The sequence below is a fragment of the Amphiura filiformis genome, chromosome 6 (genome assembly GCF_039555335.1).
Source record: "Amphiura filiformis chromosome 6, Afil_fr2py, whole genome shotgun sequence".
Lineage (NCBI taxonomy): Eukaryota > Metazoa > Echinodermata > Ophiuroidea > Amphilepidida > Amphiuridae > Amphiura > Amphiura filiformis.
Window position 1 is genome coordinate 17,348,705 of NC_092633.1, and position 21,628 is coordinate 17,370,332.

General features: G+C 35.1%; 1 protein-coding gene across 1 annotated transcript in view; it reads left to right on the forward strand.

Annotated features, from left to right (window-relative positions):
* The window catches only part of LOC140155079 (neuropeptide S receptor-like), a 188,840-nt gene that overhangs the window by 115,726 nt on the left and 51,486 nt on the right, over nt 1-21,628 (forward strand). Inside the window, exon 6 of the mRNA XM_072177772.1 lies at nt 19,762-20,076. Within this exon, the coding sequence (XP_072033873.1) occupies nt 19,762-20,076 (315 nt within the window). The remainder of the gene's footprint in view (nt 1-19,761; nt 20,077-21,628) is intronic.

The window sequence follows — 21,628 nt, forward strand, 5'->3', positions numbered from 1 at the left end:
TAGGCCTAGGCCATGTACCCAGCTATTGTTTTCTGCCACGAAGTCGTCGAAATATTGCGAATGATTTATTTATCTTGTACAGTATAACTATCAAAAGAAGGAACTGTGACAGATTCAAGTTTTGACTAGCTTTTTCACTAGCTTTATTATTCGGAATGTAACATCTCATAAAGGATAAAGGTCTTTACGTACGTCTTAGCATTCCCCAACGGAGTTAGCCTCTTAACCAAGTCATCTTCGTACTGACCCTTGTCTTTTTACAAATTATGCCTCCAGAGTTGTGTGTAAATATTTTATTTAAATCTCGCTTGATATGATAGAAGTGGTTATAACTAAAGGGTTTAAAATCTCAGAATAAAGTCTGGTCTGAAAGTAAAATAGTCACACACTTCTTCTCTTTAATCGGAGTAATTGAGAAGCGACTGCCTTGTGAATCTTAAACACTAATTTGGATTCAATTTTCTTGAATCAGACAAACTAGTAGGGTAATGACACGTCAGTGACTTCCATTATATAAACAAACCTTGGATTGACACCTTCTGAGACATTCATTGCTATTGAGCTGCAATGTAATAACCCTAGTGTAAGTCTCCAAATGCTTCTCATGGGTTGTTTGTGAAGACACTGCGTAAATCGAGATCTTTGAATTAGAGAGGGTGCATTTCCCAAGCGCCCTTGAAAATATCGCACGTCCCGAGTTTGATCTTTATTAATGTACCTCCCAAGATATTTTGGTCTATTGCCTTTTTTCATTCCTTTCATCACCAAGCGGTCAAAAGTCTGCAATTCCGTTGCAGTGATTTGATAATGATAATTCCTACATTGTGTATTCTTTATATTCGGGTACAATATGCAATGTAAGATATTAGAGTATATTATTGTAGGTAATAGAATAAGGAGTCTTTTTGCCACTAGGATGGTCATAACAAAGCCAAGATATCAGTTTGTTTCATACGCGTGTTTTTCTTTACTCTTGCTTCCTCCTTCTCTTCTGTCAATATGACAGTTTGATAAAAATATGAATGAATGAAAGACGACGCTTTGTAGTTTCTGTCATATTTAACCACCTTTTTTATCATAACGCATTAAAGTTGCATTACTTGCTATCACATTCGATTGGTATTTGAATGCGCGACAGATCTTAATATTCTAATTTAATTTAGGTGTCAAGCGCTATCGTTGATTGACCATAATTTAAGACAATCGTTAATTTTAAAAAATCAAAAGGAGAGGCTATATAACGAACGCAATTTAAAACCATGCATGATTATTGCAGCAAATAATCATTGCAAATATGGGTCAGTATTTCTGCAATGCATTATACTACAATCGCTCTGTCCGAATTCCATAATACTTAACGAAATCGTATAGATATAATAACGTAATCACATGTTATCAACATTTTCATTGGCACCTGCACGACCTGCAAGTTTTCAAAATAAGTGAGTCACTTGCAATAAATAGACACCGCTATCTATTTGAGATCCAAGGTACAGCTTTAATTAAATTTGATGTACATCTTACATAACTGGTCAATGGTCATCCAATCTCTTTGATGAATATGATACCACCGACACTAATATCTGAAAGAATCCAACTCTTTATGATTTATATTCACTAGCGACAAGAATATAATGTACAACGATATCTCTTATCAAAATCTTAAAGCTGTAAAAGCTTGAGGCAGTGTCCACTCACATAAAAGTGAGTGTACTTGATAATGAGTGTATGCCTGTTCTACAATAAGCAAGTACTATATCATAGGAATACCATTGCATATCCAGTTACATCTTAGATTTTTGATTGGGAGAAATAATCAGTTATAACTTAGATTCTGTTCTTAATTTGGGAGGGGCCCACCCCAAAGCCAAATTGTTATAAAAATAGCAATGTAGCAAAGAAAAGAACTTTATTTTATTCCGTTAGCAATGCCACCTTCTTGGTAGTCAAGAAATTTCTCATTCAATTTCTCATTCATAAATTGATATGAATAAAACTTTATGGACAAATTTATTAGAATTTTACAGATTTTCATTGCATATCTTGAATTTAAAGATTTTTGTTTAAATTTATGATTCGTCAGAATTATAACATGACTGAAATTTATAGAATTTATTTTGTTACAAAACCAAATTGTACACCTCCTTAAATATCCCTTGAAAGAATGACAACATAATATGTATAACCGTCCCTGTTTGCGAGAAATACGTAATTGGAATTTCTGTCAAAAGACAAACTTAAATAATCAAAACACTTCAACAATTACCTGAAGGATTATGATTTAGCTATTTTTCATTTGGATCAAGAAGATAGTATGTTTTTAATATTTTCTGAAATCAGGAGTACAGGAAGATTATCATCTGATGAAATTACTTTTTTTTTGCTGCAACAAAAGACCTGCTAAAGTTATAAATACGTACCTACACGTCTGTTGTTCCATTTTTAGGTTATTTCAGTTGTTGATACTTGCTTGATATACAAATACTGGTGTATTTTTCTGATAGGACTGCTGATTCGAATTTAGAAGCTTAAAATAACGTCATAATAATAATTGCGACGTTATATCGCGAACTTGAGTTCTAGGTCGCACCTGTTTACTGATGCAAACGTGCTTGTGGCAAACAACCCAATAAATATGTAATTTTATGCGAATGTAAACTAAACCAGAGAGACTAGAAGTAGTATGAGATACTTTCTATGAATTTATAATGAATATTCACATCTTATTTCAAATGTTTCGTCTAAGCACGTGAGATATAATGGGTTTTTTAAACATCTCGTTTTCTTTGCTATGCTTAATATTCAAAGCTGCTTGACGATTTCGTAATTCATTTTCTTCCTGTTTGTGTTATCCAAAATAATATTGAGAGGCTGAGAAGATTATATTATTGCTGTACTGTATGCTATTGGCCGGCATTATCGCATCTGACTTCGAATTGATGACCATTACTGGTTGCTACTTCTGTTTAGCCTGAAATAGAAAGATTCTTTCAAATGTTTCAGAAACAATTTGCAAAACTTAATAATGATTGTTGAAAGTGACAACCATAGAAATAAATTGTCCTAATTTCGTCCGTTTTCAAATGTAACTTTGGGAGGGCGAATTAGCGCAGCGGTAGTTCCCTCGCGCAGCGGTAGTTCTCTCGTTTTGCACCACTGAGGTCCCGGGTTCAAGCCCCGGCGCGGCCCAAGGACTCATGTGCACTTGGTTTATCCCGATCCAGGCTCGGTCTCGCAGGTTTTCTCCGGGATCTCCGGTTTCCTCCTGCTTTCAAAAATCGGTGATTAGTTGTTTGGCTATCAAAAACTTCCTTCACCCAATGGAATTTGGGGAGCTGCATAGATAACTGGTGGGTGTTACAATCTAAGTGCGGATAGGTTTGCGCCAGGTTCGGCTGCAACCAGCCTAGTTGGTGCGATCTGATTATGATGATCCACCATAGCAGCGAAATTACAGCGCTTTGATCCCTCTTAGATCCGGAAAAGGCGCTATTTATTTATTTTATTTATTTTATTATTTCATATTATATTACCTCCACGACCCATTATTCAAAATCGCGCACTGTGATTTGTTGAAACGCGTCACGTGAAAGCCCATTAATTAGCAATCAAGTGGCCAGGGCAACGAACTTTATGTTCTTCTCTTCAGTCTTCAGTGGTTATACTCCTCTACAGTCTTGTAGACTAAACTAGGAGTGGTGGTGGCCAATGACCTATCAGCCGGTGCGGTGAAACTCAAGGTGCCACAAACGAAATCACGAAGTGCCATAAAGTGGAGAAGTATATACAAGGTGCTGGTGCTGGTGCTACAATAGATTGGTTTAAAGACATCTGAGGCTGGGCGGTGGATGCAGATCCCTGATGACTGGGAGTGCTGTCGACCGGAACGCTGAAATTGATGGTGCATTCACTGCAGAAGCAGGAAGTTTATTCCAGATCCTTATCGCCCTTGGGTGGAATGAATAGCCGTATGCATCTACGCTTGAGTTTGGTTGTTGATGCCGATAATCATGTTGGTTACGGGTGGATGATGTTGCCAAATGAAGGTATGATGGAAAAGTGATGTTGACTAACTGGAATTGAATCTTATAAAACATGGTGGCTTGGTTGACAAGACGTCTTGTATGCAGAGTGTCCCAGGATAGTTGTTTGAAGAGTGGGGTGACGCTAGTTGTTCTACGGTAGTCTTGTTCAAGAGCCTGTATGTCCTGGTGTATGTGTGGGTTCCATATTTCGCCACTATATTCTAGTTGGGGACGCACCAAGGACAAATAAGCCTTCGCTTTCACATCTTTGTTGCAAGGTGATAAGGTCCTCCTCAACATACCCAACGTACGACTGGCTTTGGCGATCGCTTTCTTGCAATGAGTTGACCATTTTAGGTCGTCTGAAATTGTTACACCCAGGTAGTCATGTTGTTTTACTCTTTGAAGAGTTTCTCCTTGAATGTTATATGTATGAAGGCTGATCTTCCTTTTCAGGGTGATAGACATGACTGCACATTTTGCAACGTTAAAACTCATTAGCCAGGTGTCTGCCCAGGATCGCACTATTTTGTGGTAATAGAATAAAAATAAAGGGTGCAGCATTATCCTTTACACGCAAATAATGTGTCCTCGGCAGTAAAACGTTTAAATAATGGGTTCGGCTGCGCCTCACCCATTATTTACGTTTTTACTGCCTCGGACACATTATTTGGGTGTAAAGGATAAAGCATTACCCTTTATTTCTTAATTGTTAACAATTATTAGTCCATTAACTTTACATTTGTCTGGTCACACATGTGTACAGTATGAAACTTGAGTGGCCCACCGGGCATAAAGGACCATGATTTTCTCATAATGACTAACAACATATTACTGCATACCGTCTCCATATACGCCGTACAGCGTCCTATGCGCGATTCGTTGATCTCGGGCAGCGAGTTTTGCCCTTCAAAACATTAATAACGTTACCCTCTATATGTCATTATAATACAGACTTGACATTTAATATGGAATATTTTTCGCAAAATTCCAAGACTGGTCTGGACGGAGTCTGCATAGACCGCACGGGCTAAATATTAATTAGGGTGTGTCGGGAGATGGTGTAAAATAATTGTTTGATAGAAAATGTGCTTGCCATATGTTTACATTATGGTGCTCATCATGTAGCGAATTAGTCTAAAATGGCGGATTTAGAGATGCTGAATTTGAGCTTTGTGGGAGACACAATTTCGGACTTTATGCAACATGGTTCTGTTATTATCAAATTTATAGGGGTTTGAGGTGATATTTCTTAAACTTCGTCAGCAACTGGCATTCATGACAGCAAAAATACACTTACAATGTACCAAGGTTTTGAACAGGGGAGGAGCTTAAAATGTGGCTCTTAAAAGCTGTACGTACTCAGAAAGTTTGAATGGCCCCCCTGGGGCCAAATGTTATTAACTTAATGTACAAAACAACTGTGCGTATTCCTGGTTGTCTAATGAACTCACACTCTTTCTTTGTGTACAGTATGTTTATAACATTTGGCCCAAGCGGACCATTCAAATTTTCTGAGTGCGGACCACTTTTAAGAGCCATATTTTTCAAAGCTCCTCCCACTTTCAAAACTGGTAGATCACAGGTGCATTTCAGTTCTGACAAACACTTATTGGTATTTCAGTTCAGTAAGATCGCCTCAAACCTCAATAAATTTCAGAATAATGTTGCTCAAATTCAGAAATTTTACCTCCGCAAAAATCAAAATCAGTCTCCTTAAATCCGCCATTTTAGGCCAATTCACTACATTATGAGCGCCATATGTAAACGAATGGAAAGCACATTTTCTGGCAAACAATTATTTTAAACCATCTCCCGACACACCCCAATAAATATTTAGCCCGCGTGGTTCATGCAGACGCCTTCCAGACCAGTCTTGGAATTTTGCGAAAAAAATATTCCATATTAAATGTCAAGTCTGTACGTTCATTCTTTAACAAATGTGAAATTTAGTTGTAAAAAATTATTAAAATCAACGGACAATATTGGTTATTCCATTTGAAATCTACACACCCCCTATGGAATACATGACCTTAATCTTCTACACAGAGAGTGTTAATTTTAGATGGGTTTACCTGACTCAATTTTTGAAAACTACACCCACTAGTGGCCACTGTGTGGGAGATTAACGTCATCTCTGACATTGTGGGTGTATGGAATTCAAATTGAATAGCAGCCCAATGAACCTTTAACTGTCACTTATTGTATTTGATTGCTATAACATGCGGTTTCCGTATTCATTGAGTAGAATAAAAAATTAATTGGCAAAATGCCTACCCAATTTGTGGGAAGTTTGTAGAACAAGCTTAGATGATGAAACAAGTTTTTTTTTAATGTTCACAAATCGCTTAACAATATCACAACTGCCCAGACCCTGCAATGGGTTGATGAAACTACAACATGTCAAGCCATAGCACGTCAGGGGAAGGTTCACTTCGTTATGTTCGTACCCGGGTGTTCGTAATACCAAGGATACGAATATAATGTGGTCTATTGCCATTTGGTCTAATACCATTTGGTCTAATTCCCGTTTAGTCTATATTCAATTGGTCTATTACCAGAAAGGCTAATTGCCAGTTACTCTAATAATCATATAGTCTTATGTCCATTTAGTCTAATATTGTTTGGTCTAATAACGGTATGTCTACTAACCATATAGTCTAATAACCATTTGGTCTAATATTTCATTAATAACCATTTGGTCTAATAACCGTTTGGTCTAATAACCGTTAGGTCTAATACTCGTATGGTCTAATAACCAGTTAGTCTAATACCATTTCGTCTATTTATTAATACACTTAATGCTTGTAAGACTAAATGGTGTGTAGACCAAATGGGTATTAGACCAAATGGGTATTAGACCTATTGGTTATAGACCAAATGAGTATTAGACTAAATGGTTGTTAGACTAAATGGTTTTAGACTTATTGGTTATTAGACTAAATGGTTATCGGATCAAATGGTTATCGGACCAAATGAATAAAGGACCAAATGATTATTGGACGTAGTGGATATATACCTAATGGGTTTAGACGAAATGGATGTAGACAAAATGGATATTAGACCAAATGGTATTAGACCAAATGGCAAATCCCCTATAATGTTACATGATAGAGACAACTGTGACAGATAGAGACAATGGAGACACACAGAGACAATGGTGATTGGGTTCCACCCACCCCTCTTTATCTTACATACAAGCTAATTTATTGGCTCACTGGGATTGTAAGAAGATAGAGGGGGTACTTTGAATCCTTTATCAACATCAATACGAAAGGAATGCTGAAATTAAGCGTCGAATGACAATAGAAAGGACAATCATTCATAAGGTGCTAAACATGTTCTGTAGAGTAGATGGTTGTCCGAAGAGCTCAATATGCACTTTCCCCGTTTCGCCATTGCTATATACATATAAGAATGGTCTGACTGAAATGATTACAATTAAATGCTTAGAAGAAAAAACAACAACTGGGGGAAATTACGCATAAAGAGATATTTGGGCACATAATATACATCATAGAAAAACAAAGTCTCATAATTAAAATCAAAACCTCTCGGATCGGAAAGAAATGCATGGGCTTCTTTGCAACGCGTGAATGATCTGGAGCAATGTCTCTGTAACATCCATCACATTTTAAAATCAATTACATGCGCTGTTTATGATTCAACATCACGATACAATCAAGTAGCCTTAGACGCTGTTGTGACAATCAGAAATTTGATAAGCTTGTACCACAAGAACTTTAAAAAGTAAAGCATTATTTAAATGTCAAACTCATATTATCGTTTCCACAATCCCTTCATGAATTTATGCTAATTATCAATTATAAAAGAGTGCTCGCGATTTCTTAATTACCTTTGGAAATTTTAACCGATCTTTGTTTGCTAGGTGGCCAGGAAATTTGATAATGCAATGGTAAAGAAACACCAAATAAGTACTAATATCAAATAGATGAAAAATGGGATTACTATCGAGTTTTTGATTAATATAATTATGCTGCCCTAGATAGGTTATTTTTGTACAACATTGCATAAAAAACAATGACGTGTATATGTGTTATACGTAATAATCTGCAACGTGAGAAAGTTGTCCATTAAATTAAAATAATGGTTTTATCAATGGATTTCAGTATTTTATTTCAAAGGGTATTACTCCTCTGATCGCCCCTCTTAAATGCCCATTCAGTTATTTGCTCATCCAGACGATCGTAAAAATCATCAAAGTTCAGATTTTGGTACCTTAGTCATTGTCATAGATGAGCTAACATAGCGTGCCAGTGTTTCAGGCGAAAGCTGCGTATTTAAGAAAAATAAGGTATTTGCATGAATCTGTAATTTATATACTGACAGTATATAAATTAGCTACATGTGTCTGAATGGGGCTTCAACTTCGTCAATACTGCTGTTTTCTTCGTTTTTTGCCAAATTTTTCTTTTCAAAAATACCAACTGAAAATGACTTATCCTTCACGTTAAAAAAAATGTATGAACTATATACTATATATATACGAGCGTATACTTCCCTGGGATCACTGAATGGGTCTTTAATAACCGCACAATGCGGAAATGAATTACCAGTAATCGATTTTTTTTCATCAAATTAATTTGATGTTAACTTATATGCAATTGGAAAAGATGTCCAGGGCATCTGTTAAACAATCTAGACACCATGAAGCTTGATAAAACCAAATGCCTCAAAAATGCGTCAAAAATGAAGTCTTCGAAATACATGATATAAATTATTTCTTTTGACTGTGTAAGTAAGAAAGGACTATGACAGATTCATCAAATTTTAAAAATCACTGGCTCTATAATGTTTATCATGCGGCATGTGCGGATTGTAACGTTGCATAAAGGATAACATGTCATTACATACACTTTAGCAATTGTCCCGATGACGTTAGCCTCTTAACCAAGTCATCTTCGTACTGACCCTTGGCTTTTACAAATTATGCCTCCAGAGTTGTATAATTATTTTATTTAAATCATTAAGTAATACACCAAAGTAAGATAGAAGTGTTTAAAATCTTTAAAAACTCTGGTATAAAATAAAAGTAAAATAGTGATATACTTCTTCTCTCTTTAATTGGCGTATTTGAGACGCGAATCCCGGATGCGAACGCCCGAAGACTGCCTTGTTAATCTTAAAAACTAATTTGGGGTTCGATTTTATTAAAATAGACAAACTGCTAGGATAATGACGTCGGTGACTTTCATTATACATTATAAACAAACCATGGATATACACCATCTGAGACATTCATTGCTATTACGCGACAATGTAATAACCCTGTAGCGTAAGTCTCTAAATGCTTCTCATGGGTTGTTTATGAAGCCACTACGTAATTGAGATCGTTGCATTGGACAGGGCACTTTAAAGCGCCCTTGAAAATATGGTACGTCCTGAGTTTAATCTTTATTATTGTCCCAATATATTTTGCTTTAGTGCCTTTTTATGCATCTTCTATATATTGCCGGAGTTTCTAATAATTCTTAGAAGTTCTCCTTTCATAAAACCTGAGAAAGTTAAAGGTAGGTGTGTACAGGTAGGCATAAGATACACGAAAGTTTCAGTCTTTTGTATACATTATAATGTCTAGTATGTTGTATGCCACCTTCTTTATATCTATTTCCTTGAAAATTCTTGAGTATTTTCTAGTATGTTATTGGTGGTATTTACCAATAAACACCAATATTTCCCACCCGGTTAGTTGTGCCACACACACAAAATTATAATTGCTAGCGTACCTAGATCTTCATCCATGGCGTTGTCTTTTTAAAGACAGTTCTTGTTATTCCTTTCCTCACCAGGTGGTCGTAATTCTGCAATTCCGTTGCAGTGTTATGAAAATGAAAATTTTTACATTGTGTATAGCCTGTTGGGGGTACGATATAAACATGTAAGACACTATATATAGTATTTAGGTAATAGAATAAGGCGTCTTTTTACGACTAGGATAGCCAGAACAAAGTCAAGATATCAGTTTGTTTCATGCACGTGTTTTTCCTTACTCTTCTTTCCCTCTCCTGTTCCGGCAATATGACAGTTTCATAAAAGGATTCACGCAAGAATGGATAACAGACGGCGCTTCGTTATTTCTTTCCTTTGAACCGGGTTTTTTTTTTCCAAAACACATTAAAGCTGCACCATTTGCTATCAAATTCGGTCACTATAAATGGACGAAAGGGTTTTAACAATATAACTTAATTTAGGTTAAGTGCTATCATTGATTGACCAAGATTTGAGGCAATCATTGATTTAAAATGTCAAAGGGACAGGCTATAACGAACGCAATTAAGAACTTTATCTTGATTATTTCGGCGAATAATCATTGCAACTTTTGGTCAGTATAATCTACAATGCAGTACTTTGCTCTTTTTAAATTTCATACTACTTGGCGAAATCGTATGATATACTAACGTATATGGGACCTGTACCCGTACTCCTGGCGGGTACCAATCCCTTTGATGAATATAATACCACCGTCACTAATATATCTGACAGAATCTAACTCTTTATGATTTATATTTACTAGCGGCAAAACAATAATGTACAATGATATATCTTATCGAAGCTTTAAGCTGGGGGCAGTGTCCACTCTAAGAAAAGTAAGTGTTTTTGATAATGAATGTTTGGCTGCTTTCAAAATAAGTGAGTACTACCCCACAGGAATTTGTGATTGGTAGTTGAATACCTAATCATCACATACTCAGTTATAGTTTAAATTCTTAAATTGTGAGGGCCTGTCCCATAGTTGGGAAACACTCAACATAACAAAGGGCAAAAAAGTAATGCCGCTTTGATAGCAAACAAATTCGCATTATAAACAAAGATTAAAACTCTTGTAGCCAATGTATTGAAAGTTTTTAAAAATGTTTACAGTTTTTCATTGCTTATCTCTAATCTAAGTTCAAATATCTAAGGACTCTTTTTGAATTTACAACTCCTCGGAATTACAAGATGACCTTGAAATATATAGCATTTATCTTGATACCAAATCAGACTGTACAAATGTACATTAACCCTTAAAGATTGACAACATACGGCAATGTGAATGGGCATCTTTTTGCAGAATGCATTATTAAATTCTTTCAGAAGACCAAATGAAACATATTCACGGGACATATTCATGCACTCTGAAAAAGATTACACTTGAACAGTTATCTGATTGATAGTTTCGCTGCAAGCAATAAATAATGCATATGAAAAGTTAGTGATGCATATTGCGAATAGGATCTGAGTGTCCAGCTCATTTGGCTACAAATACACCGTATTATTTACCAAATAAGTTTAAATGTTTAGTACCTTAAATTTTCCATTAAGTAAATTGAGTTTAAACCAATAGTATCCAATTACTACAAGCTAATTGATATTCCATAAAATTCGGTAAAATTTCTTACAAGAAAAGACTATACGTATGTCTGCTCCATATTTCTTTTCAGGTGATTCAATTGTTGATACTAGCTTGATATAAAAGTATTTGTGTATTTTTCTGCTAAGATAGCTTAAGTGAATTTGGAAACCTAAAATAACGTTAGACTTGTTTCCTGTACAACATTGCGACGTTACCACCTACTGCAAACTTGAGTACAAGGTCGCACCTGTTTACTGATGCAAAAGTGCTTGTGGCAAACAACCCAATAAATATGTAATTTTATGCGATTGTAACCTACACCAGAGAGACTAGAACTAGTATGAGGTACTTTATGAATTTATAATGAATATCCACATTTCAAGTGTTTTGCCTAAAACACGTGAGACTTGATGGTTGTTTTTCAAAACATCTCGTTTTCCTTGCTATGCTTAATACTCGAAACTGCTTTAGGATTTCGCACTTCAATTTGTTCCTGTTTGTGTTATCCAAAACGATATTGAGAAGCTGAGAAGCTTATTATTATTCTGTATGCTATTGGCCGGTATTATTACCTTGACTAGAGGTGATGGCCATTACAAGCTGCTACTTGCCTACAAATAAAACATATTTAAAATATTTCGGAAAAATTTGCAAAATGAATAATGATTACTGTGATGATTATTATCCGAATACTAAAGGATGATTGATTATAATGGTGTACATTTCAAATAGGGTACATGAATTGGTGACTCTGTTTAAAACCCCTTCCATTGAGGGTGTATGGAGTTCAAATGGAATAGTATAGCCAAATGATTCATATTATCACTTATTATGAGCACTTAAAATTTTCATTCAGCACAAAAATGTTTAGCACTTTGATATTGTCCCAATCTATGGAGTGCCGTAAGTCGGTACTGTATTCTGTGGCCGCAAAAGGGGTTCTGCATGCTGAGGCCCCGGGGCTGAGGCGGGCCAATAGATCTATGTTCTTTTAAACGTCGCCCTAGTTGACGGCCTGTTTGTCCAATGTAATATTTTGGAGTTATAAGTTTTCATAAAAGAGCTGTTTACACTCTTCTTTGAGCTCTGTTTCTTACACAGTCAGACGTGCTATAACTTCCGACCAACTGTTACTCTGTGGGAGCTTTGTAGAACAGGCTTAGATGATAGAACTAGTTTATGCGTTTCTAAATTGCCCAAACCCTGCAATGGGTTGCTGAACTATTAAAACATGTTAAGCCAGCAAGCGAGAAGAGGATCATCCGCTTCGTAATTCCAAGGAGACGAAGATCTCTTAGTACACGACAGAGAGGCAATAGCAATTGGTTCCACTAGGAGGGTAAAAAGATAGAGGAAGGACAAATATTTATCAACATCAGAAACGACAGCAATGCTGAAATTAAATGTAGATTGACAGTATTAAAGATAACCATTCATAATGCGCTTACATCTTCAAAAGCCATAGAGTTGAATCTAAGGGCAACCGTTGTAGCAAACTATTGCTGCATAAGAATTGTCCGACTTAAATAATTGCAATTAGCATTTAGATATACTCGTACAAAACTTAGATACTTTGGCACTTCATTAACATAACTGTACTTGTTAAAGGCTTCTTTGAGACGCTGGGATGATCTATAATGGAATAATGCCCGTGTAATATACATCATATTTTAAAATAAATTACATTCGCTTATATGATACAACACCACGATACAATCAAAGGATATCTAGCCTGTTGCTTCTGCTAATAGAAACTCAAGGTCGTCTTATTTTAGTGTGACAAAACGAAATATGATAAGCTTATATAGCCATACGAAGTTTAATAAGTAAAATATAAAGTATGTTGTCAAATGTGACCTGCTCTAATGACGTAAAGTCCTATGTTGGGAGTTTTGAAATGTTCCAACTGTTGAGTTGATATTCTTTGCTTGATGACACTAGTATTGGCAGTGGTATGTCCTTCCTTTGTGAACGGAGGCAGAATTGAATACAGAGTACGGCATGGTATGTCCCAATTCACAAAGGACATACCACTAACATGTGACAAAAGAACAGTAACTCAACAATAAGGTCTCAAAACCATCAACTTGTGACTTTACGCTAATTTCGAGGGAACACATCCCGAATGTCAAGCCCATGTTGTGGTTATGCTAAGATTATTTAGTAAGTACAAATAAATGTATTACCGTGAAGTACAGAAATTGGCGTTTCGCTTGGCATAGTGGAAGCACTCGTGTAATAAATCTTGCCAAAATTGCACGGATTATTTTGTGACGTGAGTGACATTCGCAGTACCAACTGCATTCATTCAAGTGACAATATCTCTAAAATGCAACAGCAACTTGTAACAAATCGCAATCACGTAGATCATATATACTATTTTAATTGGTATTACATTACAAATTTTTAATATTTTCTTGAAATCTTAAAGTAAAACAGTCACACTTGTTCTCTTTAATCGGAATAAGTGAGAAGCGAATGCTTAACAACTGCCTAGTGAATCTTAAAAACTAATGTGGATTCGATTTTCTTGAATCAGACAAACTACTAGGGTAATGACATGTCAGTGACTTCCATTATACCGGTATAAACAAACCTTGGATTGACACCTTCAGAGACATTCATTGCTATTGAGCTACAGTGTAATAACCCTAGCGTAAGTTTGCTTCTCATGGGTTGATTATGAAGACACTGCGTAATCGAGATCATTGTATTGGAGAGGGTACGTGTTTTTCCCAAGCGCCCTTGAAAATATAGGAAATCATGAGTTTTGTCCCAAGATGATATTTTGGTTTAGTGTCTTTTGTCAATGATCACATAATCCCTTTGATGAATATGATACCACCGTCACTAATATATCTGCAAAAATCCAACTCTTTATGATGTATATTCACTAGAGGCAAAAATATAATGTACAATATCTCTTATCGAAAGCTTTAAGCTGTGTTCTATATAACACGTAATGTTAAAGCTTGAGGCAGTGTCCACTCTACATGGAGTGAGTGTTCTTGATAACCATGATAATGAGAGTCTGGCTGCTCTAAAAATACTCTGGAAACAAATCTCCCATACTATAAGAATTTATGGTTAGTGGTTGAAAAATACTCTAGAAGCAAATCCCCCATACTGTAAGAATTTATGGTTATATCTTATCATCGCATAATCAGTTATATCTTAGGTTCTTAAATTGCCCACGCCACAGCCATATTGGTGCAACAACATAACAATAAAGCATTACAAAGCTCAAAAACCTTTTAAAGGAGTATTTTATGATCCTAGCATCCTATTTTTATGACATTTTTCAGTATATATCCACGAAAAAGGCTTATCCCCTCCCCAAAATTTCAGTTGATTCCGATTTTGCGTTTGCGAGTAATGCATGATTGTGTGTTTTACACTGCTCCATAGACAATGTGTTGTAATTCCACGTTCTGGTATACCAGAACGAAATTCAAATTTCACGATATCTTTGCTAAACGAATTAAGCTGCAAGAATTTATTGTACATATACATTTAATTATGTAGCCAGAGGTTTCCACTGATATAACAATCAAGCATATTCATGAACCCTGTACAAAATTACACTTAAACAATTATCTGATTGATAAACAACAAGCTGCAAAGTTAGTGGTGCACATTGCGAATAAGATATCATAAACTTGGAGTGTGTCATAAGAGTTTTAATGGCTACCCATCAATATACTCAATGACATTAAATGGAAATTACTAATACATATTATATTAGGGATAACGGGGGGGTGAATTTCCAACGGACATCTTGGACCCGGAACGGGGCCGACACACCAATGCCTACGTGCAAGATATCCCTCGTTCATTTTGGTTTGCTAATACACCACAATAATGGACCCAGTTAGTTTAAGGGTTTTTAATATAAGATATTAAAATATCTTATATTTTCCGTTTTAGTTTATGAGGAAATTCTTGTAAGCAAAGAAAATTAAACTGAAGTATCTGATTGATATTGTTGATATTATTATATCCGAAGAAATGACTTCTCCTTACAACAAAAGACCTGTTGAAGATATAATGCTTGCGGGTCTCTGAGACAAACCTTGTATTTTTTATGAGTTACCTTCAGCATAAACGTTCATGAGTCTTCAAATTAATTGAATCTGTGAAAACTTTGTTACGAACTGTACATCTAAAAGGCTTCTCGCCCGTATGCATAACTTCATGTTTCCTCACAGCTACTTTGATATTTAAAAAAAAGGCAGTCCTAATCATATTTTCTCCACCATTATCTCTTTATTTTTCCAACACAGAAATTTCGCTCTGTCGATTTCAGAAGTAAAACCCTAATAGTATCGAGCTCCCGCGCGATACAATAAATAAAATACGTATGTTGTTCCATATGTCTTTTTTTTCTAATTTCAGTAGTTGATACTAGCTTGATATATGTATTGGTGTATTTTTATGTTAAGACTGCGGAATTGAATTTGGAAACCTAAAATAACGCCAACATTTTTTTCTTGTGCAACATTGCGATGCTATTACCTACTGCAAACTTGAGTACAACGTCGCACCTGTTTACTGATGCAAAAGTGCTTGTGGCAAACAACCCAATAAATATGTAATTTTATGCCAATGTAAACTAAACCAGATCAGAGACCCTAGAACTCGTATAAGGTATTCTCTATGAATTTATAATGAATATTCATATCTTATTTCAAGTGTTTTGCCTAAAACACGTCAGACTCGGTGGTTGTATTTCAAAACATCTCGTGAGTCGTTTTCCTTGCTATGCTTTATACTCCAACCTGCTTGAGGAATTCACAATTCAATTTCTTCCTGCTTGCGCTATCCAAAACGATATTAAAAGGATGTTGCGGTTATAATAATGTTATAATTGGACCGACATTGGATACTTTTTTTTGATACCCGATGTTCATTAATTTATCAAGTTGATGACCATTACAAATTGCTACTTCCGTAGCTTTAAACGTGGCAACCACACTCTTAGTCAAATTGGGAGTTTTTAATTACACAATGCCACTTTTTTCTTATTATTCACAGTGGTGTTCCGAAATTTTAATAACAAATCTATGTAATAAATGCGTAAATATTTCAACATTTCTTATAGCACAATCTAGCACAAACTTCAATTTCAACTATCATATTTACAAATCTATGCAATATTATTGAGATGACACAAAATATCAAACTGCAATCTTCTGACTTATTTGAATTTATTTCTTAGATGTCAATGGTTTTATCCAAGTCAATGAAATAAATGTACCTCGCAAAATGCGCTTTAAAATTGTGCTAGAAGTCTCGTTTTATAGCCGAAGAACATTGAAAGATTGATGAGGTTAATAGTGGTTTTGTCAGGCCAACTTTAACAAGTAGACTGCGTTGGTTTAACAGCCTTGAGCAATGCTTGATAAACAGACTATGCTAAAGTACAATAAAGCTGCATCATTGAACATCTTTGAAGTATGCATGTCAACACATACTGTAGGATGAATATCAATGTCGTCAAAAACTTGATATGAGAGAGACTTTGGTTTTGTAATGAATCGTTTGTCTACAGGCTGTATCAAAATGATTGGTACCCAGTAGTTTTCACTAGCTTCTTCCAAATGCAACATTTACATCATCTTGAAATGACAGCAGTTTATAGTTTAATGACCTTTCTCGTACACCATTAATAGGCAAACTAGGTGGATCGTTTGTTGTATTTTGATGTGGCAGAATTGTGATGATCTCTAATCTGTTGGGTACCAAACATTTAGATAATAAAGATATTTTTCTTGCTTACTTTTTATCAGAACTTCCTTTCAGGAAGGAGAAATGCCCATGTATTCTGTTGCAGCCCTTTTATTCATCAATTTCTAGCCCTTCAAGTAATCAGTATAGATTAGTCGTAATGGGTTGATTTTGTTCTGTTTAAACATATAACTTCTGGTTGTTTGTTACAATATTAATATTTAAAACTCCAAATCAGAATTTGACAATACCCTAAGTGTCAAACAGGTATCAAAAACTGACACATAAGGCTTTCATATGTCCACAGTTTCAAAAAATTAGTTTCTATTCGCTTTAATTTTATCTATTACATCCCAAACAATTGTAAAGTGGCTGGTCATGTCTGCTACAACTATGCATGGATTTTGCCAATGTCAATGGTTTTATCCAAGTCAATGAAATAAATGTATCTCGCAAAATGCGCTTTAAAATTGTGCTAGAAGTCTCGTTTTATAGCCGAAGAACATTAAAAGATTGATGGTTAATAGTGGTTTTGTCAGGCCAACTTTAACAAGTAGACTGCGTTGGTTTAACAGCCTTGAGCAATGCTTGATAAGCAGACTATGCTAAAGTACAATAAAGCTGCATCACTGAACATCTTTGAAGTATGCATGTCAAAACAGCCTGACTGTAGGATGAATATCAATGTCGTCAAAAACTTGATATGAGAGAGACTTTGGTTTTCTAATGAATCGTTTGTCTACAGGCTGTATCAAAATGATTGGTACCCAGTAGTTTTCACATTTATTGAAAGGCTAGCTTCTTCCAAATGCAACATTTACATCATCTTGAAATGACAGCAGTTTATAGTTTAATGACCTTTCTCGTACACCATTAATAGGCAAACTAGGTGGATCGTTTGTTGTATTTTGATGTGGCAGAATTGTGATGATCTCTGTAATCTGCTGGGTACCAAACATTTTGATAATATACCGTAAAACCTCGTCTACAAGCATATAGAATGCTTCTGATGAAAGTTGAATGAATCCAGGCGCCACTATGAAGTTTGAGCAAATAAATTACAGATCCAAGCATATACAAACAAGTATTATTGTAAGACCAATTGGCATATTTACGCTTGTTTCGTATTAATTTAGCGTTCATCAAAAACACTATATATGCTTGTAGACGAGGTTTTACGGTAGATATATTTTCTTGATTACTTTTCATCAGATCTCTGAATTGAAATACTTCTTTCAGGAAGGAGAAATACCCATGTATTCTGTTGCAGCCCTCTTATTCATCAATTTTTATCCCTTCAAGTAATCAGTATAGATTAGTCGTAATGGGTTATAATTTTGTTGTGTTTAAACATATAACTTCTGGTTGTTTGTAATATTTTTAAAAAACTCCAAATCAGAATTTGACAATACCCTAAGCGTCAAACAGGTATCAAAAACTGACACATAAGGCTATCATATGTCCACAGTTTCAATAAAATTAGTTTCTATTCGCTTTAATTTTAGGTTTGTTACAACTTCCAAACAATTGTAAAGTGGCTGGCCATGTCTGCTACAACTATGTATGGTAGCCATTTGCCATATACCAATAGGAAAAACAACACAACTTCTAATATAACTCTGATGTAACCAGAATATTTGTATGAGAATATCAATACTGGAGGAAAGAATGAACAAACAAATCACACATGCAATGAACGTCGTTGAACTCGTAATATTCATTTTGGTTTAACAACATTTATTTGGTTGAACATGTTTAATGTCATAGTTGATTCATATTAACTAAATCAATCAATCCTTAGCTACCAATTGATGATGAATAACCCTGCTTTTATCACGGATATAAAACGAAAGGTTTTACTTAAATGAAGTTAGACCGGAACAGTCTAAATGAAATTACGTTTTCTGACAAATGACTGGAACATGGTTGACTTATATAACTGTCAAGATTAATTTGGATTGAGAAGACATTGTGAGCCACCATTTCATGGTATGCAACACTCAATCTGTTTTCAGCTTTTAGATTTATTGCGCCTTTTCATTTCAAAGTGCTGTTGACCCCATGGTATACTTTTGATAAATCTTTTGCTTATTGATTGGAATTTGAATTTCTAGCCTGTGTTTGTGACAAGTTAACACAAGTGGTGAGTGTTTGAACAATTGAAAATATGCCATAGTAACAATGTTTTCTTATTATACGTGCGTGAGACACGTCCTTATAATATCTAGACTTAAGCAGTATACAGACTTTTTATTGTACGTACAATATTGTATGTACAATATGTACGTTATTTAATCTATTGCCATTCTATTTCCAGTAATGTTTAAGTTCTAACGAATGTTTGATGACGTAAAATCGATAATATATTTCTGCTAGATATTGTATGTAACATATTATCGATTTTTTTTTTTTATATATTCGTTAGAACTTAAACATTACTGGAAATAGAATGGCAATAGATTAAATAACGTACATATTGTACATACAATATTGTACGTACAATACTCGGAGTCTGAAGCGCGCTTTACTGTCCACTTCATCTCTGAATGTTGTAATTTTAATGGATTATCATTTAGTTTGTCCTATATGTTATTCTTCAATCAGTTATTTTACCTACTTAATCCACTTTTTTTACATTTCTTGCTTTCTTTTCAGGCAAAAGATCGAAAATAATGGCGGCTTCAGCATGGTCACTTCCTCTGTTCTTATCCATAACATCTGCCATCGTCTTTAAAATAGTTGAAATCAAACAAAGTTCTGATGATCCTGTGCTCCCCCACTGTGTTCCACCTGCACTCGTACCAGGGACCTGGCCCTATAAAGCCTACACCATGTATGTTGTTTTTGGATTCTTCTACATTCCATTGATAGTCATAGCCATCTGTTACATTGTTATGATTGTGGCAATTTGGCGACGAAGTAGGTACATGATGGGTCCGTCGTCGTCCAGCGGAAAAAAGAAGGGCAACGGTAAGTGTATTTCCTTTATATATCTAACGGCAATACGAAGGTTTGGACTTTTAAGTTTGTGATAACCCAGACATATCCGCAGGCACATCTTGATAGAGAGAACTCCCAATTTAAAGCTAGGGTCTTTTGAAGATCCATTTGTTCACGTACTTTAACATGTAGTTCATTTTGCAAATGCATTACTAGACGGTTTCCTCGAGAGAATAATGACATGATCATATTTCTCTAAAAGAAAAGAAACGCGCTTAATTCTGCATGTTTTCTGGACTTGTCCATCAAAAAGCGTCGTCATCTAAAGCAGGCTATGCAAAATTAATGCACCTCTTGAGAGCAAATAGAATACATTAAGGAAAGTAATATTTTTGATGAAATCAAATGAATAATTGCAGTTGCAAGAACAAATACCTTACATCATGATGAAGATTATAATGATTGATTTTGACACACCATCTGCAGTAATGGTGTTCTCACTATTTTAACATAATTTATCTGCTAATAGTATTATACTTTTAAGACAAGCGTGATTGATGTTCTTCATTAAATAACGGAACAAAGTAAGTGTTTGATAGTCCCGTAAGTGTTCAACAATTCATCGTTGTTGAGATTCAAGCTCCAGAATAAACCTGTTAAAAATGAAATATCAAGACAATAATACTCCTAAAATGACTTTCCACATATAAAAATAGATGAGGCTAACGGATAAATTATTAAGGTTTTTCACATTTTTAACAAATTATACAGCAAGTTAAATAGTAAAACATTGTGAAGAAGTTATCGCTCATGATCTACTTATATCCGTTTTATAGAGATTTTCAACCCATGCAGTAACTCGCGCAAATTGCAAAGTCTTCGCACTATGCTCCAGAATGTTTTATTAATCAGCCACATTTCTCGACAAAGTGGGAAAGTTTAGACAATGCATCCTGATCTATGTTATTTTTTATTCGAATGTGTCACACCTCTTATTATTATGCACCAATCCTAATCAAAGGAAAGCTATATGCTAATTCCGGATCAGTTTGTTTGATTAAGATCACTTATATCAATCGTTAATCCTAACCCTAACGCTATTCCTTAAGAATTTGATGGATGGCCAGAAAGTGATTTCTTAGTATTATGTGACGTGGTACGTCGTATATCAAAAATAGACGCTTTTGGGCAAGTTATAAATTTTGAGTGTTTTACATATCTTGAATATTGAGATATTTTGCTCTACAACGCCGTTTCCACCGGGCGTTTCCACCGATGAAATCGGCCCTTCCCAGCAAACACAAAACGTTTTCGACATCATTCGCAAAAGGTTATAAAAGGTTGCCAGAAAACGTTTAAATGTCGGGTTATATAAAGGGTATATTAAGGTTATAAAACGTTTTCATAACCTTAAAAAACATTTTATGATAATCTACTGCTCAGCAAACAAAAATGTTTTACAAAAAACGTTTAAATGTCGGGTTATATAAAGGGTATAAAAACATTCAAATAACATTCCAAAAACATTCCTGAAAACTTGATGCAAAACATTCTAAAGAGAATGTTATTTTGGGGTTGAAAA